Source organism: Sander lucioperca, chromosome 11, assembly GCF_008315115.2.
Source record: "Sander lucioperca isolate FBNREF2018 chromosome 11, SLUC_FBN_1.2, whole genome shotgun sequence".
NCBI lineage: Eukaryota > Metazoa > Chordata > Actinopteri > Perciformes > Percidae > Sander > Sander lucioperca.
Window position 1 is genome coordinate 18,921,412 of NC_050183.1, and position 10,947 is coordinate 18,932,358.

General features: G+C 38.2%; 1 protein-coding gene across 1 annotated transcript; it reads left to right on the plus strand.

Annotated features, from left to right (window-relative positions):
• The first annotated feature begins 8,231 nt into the window (after positions 1-8,231).
• Positions 8,232-9,505, plus strand: LOC116038181 (vesicle transport protein USE1-like). The gene is made up of 4 exons (XM_031282398.2): positions 8,232-8,339; positions 8,837-8,852; positions 8,982-9,012; positions 9,271-9,505. Exons 1-4 carry the CDS (start codon positions 8,262-8,264, stop codon positions 9,503-9,505), a joined length of 360 nt encoding a protein of 119 aa, XP_031138258.2. The 5' UTR covers positions 8,232-8,261.
• Positions 9,506-10,947: the final 1,442 nt, after the last annotated feature.

The window sequence follows — 10,947 nt, forward strand, 5'->3', positions numbered from 1 at the left end:
TATTTAATTCTAACTGTTTACAAGGATTATAATAATTTATTATTACTATTTTCTTTTTATCTGCCCATACTTCCACTACCACATATTCTTGTTCCTTCCCTGTACCTAACACCCTGTAGGGTACACCCTTCCTTAAAAAGGTAGCACAACCCCCACCACTTCCTTGCTCTCTGTCTCGTCTGATGACAATACAGTTAGATAACACAAAATCAAATCTAGGTTTTAACCATGTTTCCTGAATACACATTACATCAGGTTTTACACTCCTACTATCTATAAACTGTTTAAAATCTTGACCATTTGCCAACAGACTCCTTGCATTCCATTGGAAAATGATCATAATAAATAAGATCATCCTTTACCTACGTCCTGACTGGAGTGTACAGCAAGACAGTCTCTTATTTCTTCCCATTGTAAGTCTTGCATGCCCAAATGCTGAGCTGCTGCCTTTGCAATGATTTGAATCCTTTCAGTTTTAGATTTAACCTCAGCTGTTGCATTAATTACCCCTGAAATAAAGATAACCAAGTTCCTCTTTTCTCCCCACTCCTTTTTTCCCTTCTCTTTCTCTCTTACATGTTCTTGTTGCTGTGCCCATGCATTCCCTGTTGCTATTTCCTGTCTAACATTTCCTTCATTAACCCTCTTTGTTTGCTCCACTCTTTTAACTGCTTCTGTATAAGGAACTCTATCCTTCCTTTTCACACTCTGAATCTCATTCTCCCTTCTCATTGCGTCACACCCCCAGTAGGCCGCACTGTGACTCCCTCCACAATTACAGCATTTAGGTCTTACACCCTCTCCACATTCCACATAATCATGTTCCCCACCACATTTAGCACATCTTTTAGTCCCTTTGCACGCCTTAGCTACATGACCAACCTTCTGACACCTGTAGCATCTCATTGGCTTATGAGTGAACTCTCTTACCCTGTATCTCATATATCCAAAATATAGTTCTGCAGGCAACTCTTTTGTGCTGAACTGAACCAAAACTGACTCGGTTCCTTTTTTCTCAACCCCCTTGGTCAAACGCTTTGCACTCTGAACAGCATTGCACTTTTCTTTTACATTTTTAACCAGCTCCTTCATCTCAACTGCTAAAGGAATACCATAAATCACTCCTTTACTTCCTTGTTCACCCACTTTCACCACCTTTACCACCACTGTTTTCCCAACATCTTGCAGTTTTAAAGCTCTTTCAAGCTGCTCTTCAGAGTTACATCCAATCAATAGATTGCCATCATTGAGAATCCTAGCATATTTAACCTCGCCAACCTGATTCTTAATTATTTTCGTCAATTTTAATGGATCCAAACTCTTCACTCCTGGTTCTTTGAAACTCACAACGATATTCCATTTCTCCTCACTCTCTTTAATTCCTCTAACCCGCTTTGCTTTATTTATCCTCCTTATCTGCCAGTTCCCATCTTCTGGATCCAACTCATCCATGCTACAACAACTATCGTCCGGATTACCAGCCATGATAGAGAATATATGCAATTGTATCGTATACTGGACCTATACAGGCCATCGGCCGATACTCCCACAAAATACTCTCTCCACTTAGTCTAACCTACTTCTAACAATCCTTCTGAAATAAAGTTATTTGTAGAAAACAAAGCAAAACAAACAAAACACACACAACACCGCAAACTTTCTCACACAAAAGCTCAACCGCGTGTCACCGCCTCCGATTCGATCCAAAATCCTGCCAACGATTGAGGTTGGCCAGCAGAGAAACGAATGACAGATTACATCGATGGATGCTGAGGCTTCAGCAGGAATTATGTTGAAGTATATACAGTTGGCAAATTGAAAACTTAAATAATAATGTCAGTCCCGCAGCCTGTTGTTTTTATTCTAGGTTGATATTCCCATTTTATGATGGAATGAGATAGTTAGAGGTTGTCATGTGGGGGACCCACCAGAAACACGTTAATATGGATCCCATCAGAGACGGTTTTTGATCCCACGCAACTTCTAGGCAAGTCCCGCCTGACGAAGCAGCCCGATTGGTTGGGGTTAGGCATTGATCTTTGGTTAAGTTTAGGATAGCCCAGACTGGTCAGGGGACAGGACCCATACAGTCTATGATAGGATCTGAACAAATCGGGTTCCGTTACCTTGCGTAGGCCTATGGACGCCTAGCCATTACTAGGGTGTGAATGCTGTTGAAGGGCGGGTCCCTTCTAGAAGTAAGAAATAAGGAAAGCAAAAATCCAGTAGGCTATAAGAATAAAATTGAAAACCAATATAATAGTGGGGATCTAAAAGCAGCCTGGCAAGGTATCAAAACTATGGCAGCCATTAACTAGCCTGTATGCAGAACAGGGCAACCAATAAAATTGAATGGTATAGACGACAGTGTTTTGCCAGACACTTTTAATCAATTCTTCTGCAGGTTTGAAAGGTCCTTCTCAGATAGTATAGTCACATTGAGAGAGACGTTAATGCCTCATAGAAGGATAGAAATACAACAGACAAAAGTCACAACACTACTTAAAACACAAAAATAGGAAAGGCTATGGGCGCACGGAACAGCTTAGTGAGGCTTTTACAGTTATCTTTCAAAAATGTGCTGACAGTGGGGATATACCTGACTTATGGAAAACATCAACACTAATACCCATCTCCAAAACAAAATCTCCTAAAGACCTCAATGAATTCAGACCAATTGTACTAACTTCCCTGGTAATGAAGTGCTTTGAAAAGATGTTGAAGGACACAATCGGTGGCGGTACTATGTGCCGATACGGAAAACTATGTCTGGGTGTGTGTGGGTGGGTGTAATGATTGGGTCATGTGTAAATGTGTGGATGTTACGGGAGAGAGAGAAGCATCTGTATACAGGGGGATGTATGACTGCTGCAGTACTATTTATTGTTTATTTTAATTTATTATTTTTATAACATTACATTATATACATTGCGTGCTAATGCACTTTTTAATGCACTTTTTAAGTTTAACCCTTAATGGATGGGTTGGCTGTAAAACTGAATTCTACTAATAAAGTTATCTGAATAAAGTTATCTGAATCTGAATCTAAATCTGAATCTGAGAAGTTGCGTGGGTGCAGTTTTGGACATTACTCTCGATGATATTTGTTTTGCCTGTTTAACACTATGAACAACTGTTCCTATAACACTGATATGCATGAGGCCATAAAACAGTCAAATAGACATAACCACAAACATTGATGCATTTGGATAAAATGCTTCTCCCTTAAACTAAAATCCAAGATCTGAGAGCAAGACAATCTACATTTGGGATGTAAGAAATTCAAGGATGTCACTCCAATCTATAAAAAAAAAAATAAAAAAATAAAAATAAAATAAAAATGTGAAATTAGATTTCTGATGATTTCTACAGAACAGGGGCAGAACAAAACATTATAAGCTGTTATACAAGGTATCCTGCCAGACAGCAGTATGCTACATCGAGCAGTCTGGGAGACGGTGAGAAGAGTTTTTTTTTTATTATAGAGACCTCTTTGCGTGAGATGGTGAAACAAGAGGCCAATCCGAAGCCCCTTTCTAAAATGTCCACAGATTAATGACTCATTTGGGTGTGTTTGTTTTTCACAGTACAAAGAGCAAATAGGATTATAAACCTTTTAAAATCAATGATTTTACGATGGATGTCTTTATTTTTAATCAATCTAACTCAAGTTTAGAGGATATACAGTTGAAACCCCTTGATTAGCCAAACTAGTTACAACTGTGGTAAAGGCATTGCTCAAAATCATGTTTTCATTCTCTGAAACATTATTTACTAACTAACTGATGAAGAGGTCTGTCTCTTCTAGTTACTCACTAAACCAGTGGTAGGTGCAGATCAGCCATGAGGGCTCTGCCCTATCGACCAACTGTCTGTCACTTCCCCCTTCTCTCTCCATGTACACAAAACACATGGTAGAACATTAACCCTTGTGTCATGGTGTGTGTGTGTGTGTGTGTGTGTGTGTGTGTGTGTGTGTGTGCACACACAGGTATAATCCTATATTGTGTGCCTGCCATATTATAGCTGGCTGCTATAAAAGTGTAGCAGAGTGTGGGTTGGGCTATAAAAGCATAAATATAGCATCAACCAAATAAGATCAGGACAGGTGAGGCAGACAGGCTCATTCAGAAGATTCAGTAAAGGTGGACAGAGCTTTTTGAAGAAACTGTTAGGAGGTGTTGGCTGCAATTGGAGATAAATATAGGCCTAATATTCAGCCATAAAAGCCAACAGGTGGAGTGCTGCAACAATTATTCTCCTGACTTGGATTGGACAAAAACTGGACCAAATTTAAGCCTCCACTCTATTTTTAAAACCAAGACATCCTTGCTTTGACAGTTTTAATATAATTCAGTTGAAAGACGTGATGTGATCGGATTATGAAATACCATTTACAGCACAAAAAGGTAAGCACAACATTATGTTGTTATGGCTTATTTAGCTTTTCTATTATTGTGTTTTTGTGTATGATCAGTATAGATTTGTTTGCATTTGCTCCACATTAATGTCTTTCTATTAGGTAATAATATCTTGAGCTGTGTTCGCCACAAGAGGACCTAAATTACCGGTAGTAACTTCTTCAGAAAGAAGACAACTTTTCACCGCAACACAACTTTTATATTCTATTATAGTCCCTTTTATTACTTTTTTTGGTAAGAAATAGGTACAAAAAATTATAAGCCTCATGAGTGGCCAAAGATTAATAAATAAACAAATAAGAGAGAATCAAGCATTAAGGCTTGCAGGGTGTTGCTTGTTTTTATGTTCATCACTTCTACCAGTGGATCTACTACAGTATGTTGAACTGTTACCTGCATTATCAGTTGTAAAACAAACACAATGGCACTATGTACACACCCTTCATGATTTACACAGCAACAATTGCCAAGTAAAACGCCACACACACATTCACACACAAAATTGATGAGATTTTGATCCCCGTACAATAACAAGAAGTTTCGCATGACTTTATCACACAGAGCTGGTATCGTTCTGGTACAGACACACATAGTGGTCGATACTTTAGGAATGTGTATGTGTGTGAGATGAAAGAATCAGCAAACACAAGTCTGTAAGATTACCACACACACACACACACACACACACACACACACACACACACACAGATACACATATACTTAGTTTGTTCTCTGCACACTGAGAGAATAACTTCATTGTACAGTAGTCACAGAAGTTAAAAGCGAGATAGTTAGGTAGGTATTGATTCCCAATATGTTAACTTATCCCTCTCTCTCTCTCTCTCTCTCTCTCTCTCTCTCTCTCTCTCTAGATGCTGAGTTCCATACTGTTTGCAGCTGTGGGTGTTGTAGGGGCTGGTTACTCAGTTATTGTTTCTGCTGTAGCCATAAACCACGGACCTAAGTGTGTGGTTAGCATTAATGGCACAGACAAGCAGTGGAACACTCCCTTCTCAGATGGGTGAGACAAACAGCCCTATTAAGTATAAAACACTTACCTCTTATTCAAAATGATGTGCACAACTGCAAGTGTAAAGATGGGCACGCAGTTTCTTTCAGTTGCTTTGAAATTTAATTGCTTGGAAATGTATCAGTTTATGTTAGAAATGTGATTTTTAGTTGCTTGGAAATTTATCAGTTGATGTTAAAAATGTGATTTTTACTTTTCATAATTTGGAATCATTTTTGTTAAAGGAATGTCTCCGCAAAAAAACAACAACACATAAGGTCTCAAACTATTCGTTTAACATATTGGTTGTGGACATAAAAGGAAAAGAATGAGAATAGCATGTAACCATCCAATGATGAACACATTTAAAGGGTCAGTTCCAGTTTTGGTCTGGTGTCAGACTGCTTCCAGTCTTTCGTCCAAGGTGATTACCATTTCACAATGTGATGCATGTGATGTCTTACAACACAGTAGAACAAACACAAAAACGCTCATAAAAATCCATTTGTAAATAGACCTTGAGTCTAGTCAAGAGTATTTTACAAACTAATATTTCCAAGATTATAAATAATCATACTAAATTTGGCAAAACAAATGCCATTCACTTCTGTTGTCCAGGCAGAGGCAATAATCTGATAGATTGATTTTATTTGTAATTTATGTAAACCAAACCTTAAAATGGAACATTTTAACATCCCTTAACGACATTCTAGTCTGTTTTTATTGGTGCTACATCTGCTGCAGTTCACTGCACGGTAGCTTGTACCACCAGACTATTAAAGTGACTGTAATCCACTGAGATCACTCACTAATGAACCTGCTTTTCACCAGTTTAAAGTGTCTACAGATTTCTTTTGAAACCTGCTGTCTCTGGCGTGACCTCTAGCTCACCCAGTAAGAGCGTGCCCCTCATGTAGGCTGAGTCCTTTGCAGCGGCCCGTGTTCGAATTCGACCTGCGGCCCTTTGCTGCGTGTCATCCCCCATCTCTCCCACCTTTCCTGTCTATCCACTGTCACTCTGAAATAAAGGGAAAAAAAGCCCCCAAAAAATAATCTTTAAAAACCTGCTGTCTCTTCTTCTTCACCCTCCCTCTCCAGTGACTACTTGTCCAACAAAACTGCCTGGTCAACGGTATGCTTAGAGCCGGCTGGCGTGGTGTCCTGGCATCTCTCTCTGTTCTCTGTGCTGCTGGTCATTGGTATAATCCAGATGGCACTGTGTGCTGTGCAGGTGGTGAAAGGCCTGCTGGGATGTCTGTGTGGGGACTGCTGTGGAGGGGTCAGTATGAAATGAGATGAGTTCAGTTAAGACTATTTGTGAGAAGAATTGGATATATTTGAAGGGATAATAGACAGTTTATAGGTTATAATAGAATTTGCATTGTTGTAACACTTTTTCAGTTGGCTTCTTTGTCAGAATGAAAGATTTTGATCTCAATGAACCATTTACTTGGTTAAATGAAGGAAAAGAAGAATACTAGTGAGGATCTCACAGGAAGTAAAAAAAAATATATATATATATATTCTTACCCAGATACTTTCTAATAATATAATTAATAAACTGTATATTGCCCATATAATACCAGATTTGATACTTGGCTGGTGAATGAAAGTGAATTATTTAACTGGTTACAGCTTGACAGAGATGAATTACATTTTTAGAGTAAACCATGAAAATGTTGATCATGTTTGTCTTTCAGAGTGATGGAGCCTGAAGTTTGAGCACGTCCTTCAGCTGTGAGAGTCTCCAGGCAGCTGTTTCCTGTATGGTTTCTGTTTTTAGAGGATGACAGTGGTTTCTTGCTTTATACCATAGCTGTACATTTTTGCATAAGAGCTCATTGATTACATTGTGCGTACTATTGGACAACACTGTTGAAATGACAGAGCTCTAATTTAAAGGGTTTCCCATTTACTCTCTAGCAAACACTAATGACTCCATCTTCTCATGATTGTGAGCACTAATCACTGTACTGTAGTTAACAATTTTAATCCTGCTATACACAAATCAGTGAATAAAGATCCTATTTTTTATATGTATGAAAAGCAGATGGGACCATGACACAGGATAGGGTCATAGTATTGCTTAAAATACTGTTGTTTTTTTCTTATCTACTTTAAACAAGGCAGCAACCTGTTAGAAAAATAATTCTTAAGAGTTTCTCTCTTGAGATAATATATTTCTGTTACATGACTGCCCCCTGTTGGGTATTTGGTGTAGTAAGCATGAGTTTGATGGGGGTTAAAAGGTCATAGAGGTGGACCTACATATGTATATATATAACTATAAACTATATATAATTATGTTTACAGTCTATGGTATCAACACCATCAATAAAATCTAACATCATGTACTCCTCAATGAGTGTAAATGTAGCCTAAATAGGCTTAAAACATTTCCTGCTGAACTGTAGTGCAGTATTGTAGTGCAGAGTGTCGTAGCACCTCAAAATTGTACTTAAGTAGGCCTAAAGTACTTGAGTAAATGGCTTACTGGAAAAGTATTTTATTTTTCTAGACGACCAACTTTTCAACTGACTCCTCGTTGCTAAAGATGAGATTAATCTGCTTTGGGACGGACGAACTGAATGATGCTCGTTAATCAGTCAAAGATTATCTATAACCGTCTCTGGCGGACAGTTTGAAACAAATGAGAAAGACATCTGTTTTTGTAGCAAGTTTATTTTTGTCAAATTATTAATAAATATATACAGGCTAGCTTGCTTCTATTTAGACTCACTGTATTCAAGTGGAACCATTAGATTAGGACGCCTCTTGGCAAACACGGAAGGAAATAAACCGCGTACCAACGGTGTGACCCCAATGAGAGGATGCCTGTCTCTAAAACTGTCCACATGCAGACGAAGGCCCGGTGTACAGGAGAGATGAGGGACGAGCTGCTTGGCACGGTAGGATGAGATGTACACGGTTGAGCTAAAATGCAGAGTGGTCAAGATATAAGGTTCACTACTGAGATTTAAATGCTGTAGAAATAAAAGCTGATGGATGACATCTGCATTGTTTTGCTCACTACTTTCCTCGCCACTGTCGCACTAAATGCTTGCTCTTGGGGGATTTACTAGACTTGTTGGGTCCTTCTTGTATGTTATAGAGTGTGGTCTAGACCTACTCTGTCTGTAAAGTAACTTGAGATAACGCTTGTTATGATTTGATACTATAAATACAATTGAATTGACTCCACCTCCAGATAGTAGTCCATTTACAATTTGTTCACCATTTCAAAGTTGGACAGTTTAGCCCCTAGGCTGCACTGCATTTTAGAGTTTGGCTTTCCAAATGAAATACTTATAATGTTTGGTAGAAAAACTAGATTTAAAGAATAAATAATTAAGGCCCCGTTCTGTCCAATTCACACATGTCCTTCTTTTGTGTCCTGTCCTTACAGGGGGTATCAGGCAAAGGTAAGAAATAGTTTTAATACAAAGGCATCTTAAATTCAGTGTCTTGACTGAAAAATGATACTTGATATTTAAACAGGCTAATCTTCTGATTGAGAGTGATATGATGAAGTTCTCCTTTCCTCTCTATAGGCATGTCAGAAACCGACTTGCGAAACAGAAGGTAAAGCTGCACATATTATTTCTTGTCTCAAAGAACTAATGTATACTGTATTTATTTATTTATTTAGCTACATATAGGGCTGTAACAAACCGTGATTGCTGCTGTAAAGTTCAGGCTCGTTCCAAGCTCTGTTAAATCATAAATCCCTCCTCACTGCCAACTGCTTTTCAAACGATAGCAAACTAGGAACTTGTATCACTTTTTGTTGTAACTGTGCCCAAAATCAAAATGTTAACCAGGCTGTCCCACCTTGTGCAGAGGTCTTCCTCTGGATGAGCGTCAGTCTGCTGCAGAGCTGGAGGCCGTCCTGCAGCACCACCACAACCTGCAGGAGAAACTTGCTGAGGACATGCTTCACCTGGCCCGCAACTTGAAGAACAACACTCTGGCAGCACAGAACATCATCAAACAGGACAACCAGGTAACTGCACAGACACTATCGCAGTATTCATCACGCTGTATTGACAACATTAGGGTTACTAAAATAACTTGACGGTGGAAAAAAGAATCACTTATATGAAGATGATTAAAAAAAAAAAAGAAGCTTGATTCAAATAGTTTGTCTTTAAAGGTGGAGTAGGTAAGATTTATAAAACTAACTTTCTGTCAGAACAACATGAAGCAGGTAATAAAAAAATAAAAAAATCTCCTCTGGCACCACCTACAGCCTGTAGTGCAATTTGCAAAAATCCACAGCTTCCTGTTCAGATGCTCCAATCATCTAACTGTGTGTCAATCACCACTCATGCATACGCATCATAGACTGTATATATTAGTTAATATATACAGTCTATGATATATATTAGTTAATATATACAGTCTATGATACGCATTCATTCTCCCTTGTGGGGGGAGGAGCTTAGGAGACCGTTTTGGGCTTTAGCGGATAGGGGGGTAGGGACTGAGAAGTTGTCGATGTTCAAATTGTTTGGCTAAGTCCTGGATCTTCGCAATCCTACTTACAGCACCTTTTTAAAACTTGAACAAAACTAAATTCATGTTATTTGGAAATCACACAATAAATACAGATGTTAAAATAGTAATTGATAACGAAATAATTGAAAGAGTCTATGAAAATAAGTTTGTCTATAAGTCTGGGTGTTGTACTTGAACACAAGCTGTGCTGGAAGCCCCACATCAAATATCTGTGCATGAAGATGGCCAAGAGTATCGGTATATTGAGCAAAACCAGATGTACCTACAACCAGAAAACACTACATGCTTTGTACTGCATGCTCATTTGACCATATCTGTTATATTGGGTGGAAGTTTGGGGAAACCCCTACAAGAGCACCTTACAAAATATTTGCACATTGCAAAAAAGAGCAATCAGGATAATAAATCACACGGGCTATCACGAGCACACTAATCATCTATTTTTGAATTCACCATTTTTTTTATTTATGGACATTGTTAAATTTAAAACTGCACAATATATGTTTAGAGTTAAACAAAATGATTTACCATATAACACACAAACAGTGTTTAACGATAGAGACGGGGGATATCTTCTAAGAGGTACATGTTCAAACAACCTCTTGTTTGAACTACTCTTAAAAGCATGTGTATTTCAGTTTAGTGGAGTCCTTGACCTTGTAGAATGGTCTACAATGAGATCAAACAGAACCATACTATTATATATATATATATATATATATATATATATATATATATACAGTTCAAAAATAGATTCAGAAAAACAATGCTTGACCAACACAGAAAGGTAACCTGAATATATATGTGGGAATTCTATACACAGTGTATAGTTGTATGTTGTTTAAGTTATTGGATTATTGTATGATTAAAATTGTGTATGCTGTATGTGCATATCTATTTGTTTTTTATGTAATAATATGATATTGTGAAGGAGGGGCAGGACTTTATAAGCACTATGCTTCGAGGCTTGTGGCTGGATGGTGGATGGGTGTTGTAGTT

Bases quoted from the DNA above. Each gene is read 5' to 3' on its own strand.
- LOC116038181 (XM_031282398.2), top strand. From the start codon at position 8,262: ATGCCTGTCTCTAAAACTGTCCACATGCAGACGAAGGCCCGGTGTACA. The intron at 9,013-9,270 runs GTAAAGCTGCAC...CACCTTGTGCAG, and splicing joins ACCGACTTGCGAAACAGAAG to AGGTCTTCCTCTGGATGAGC.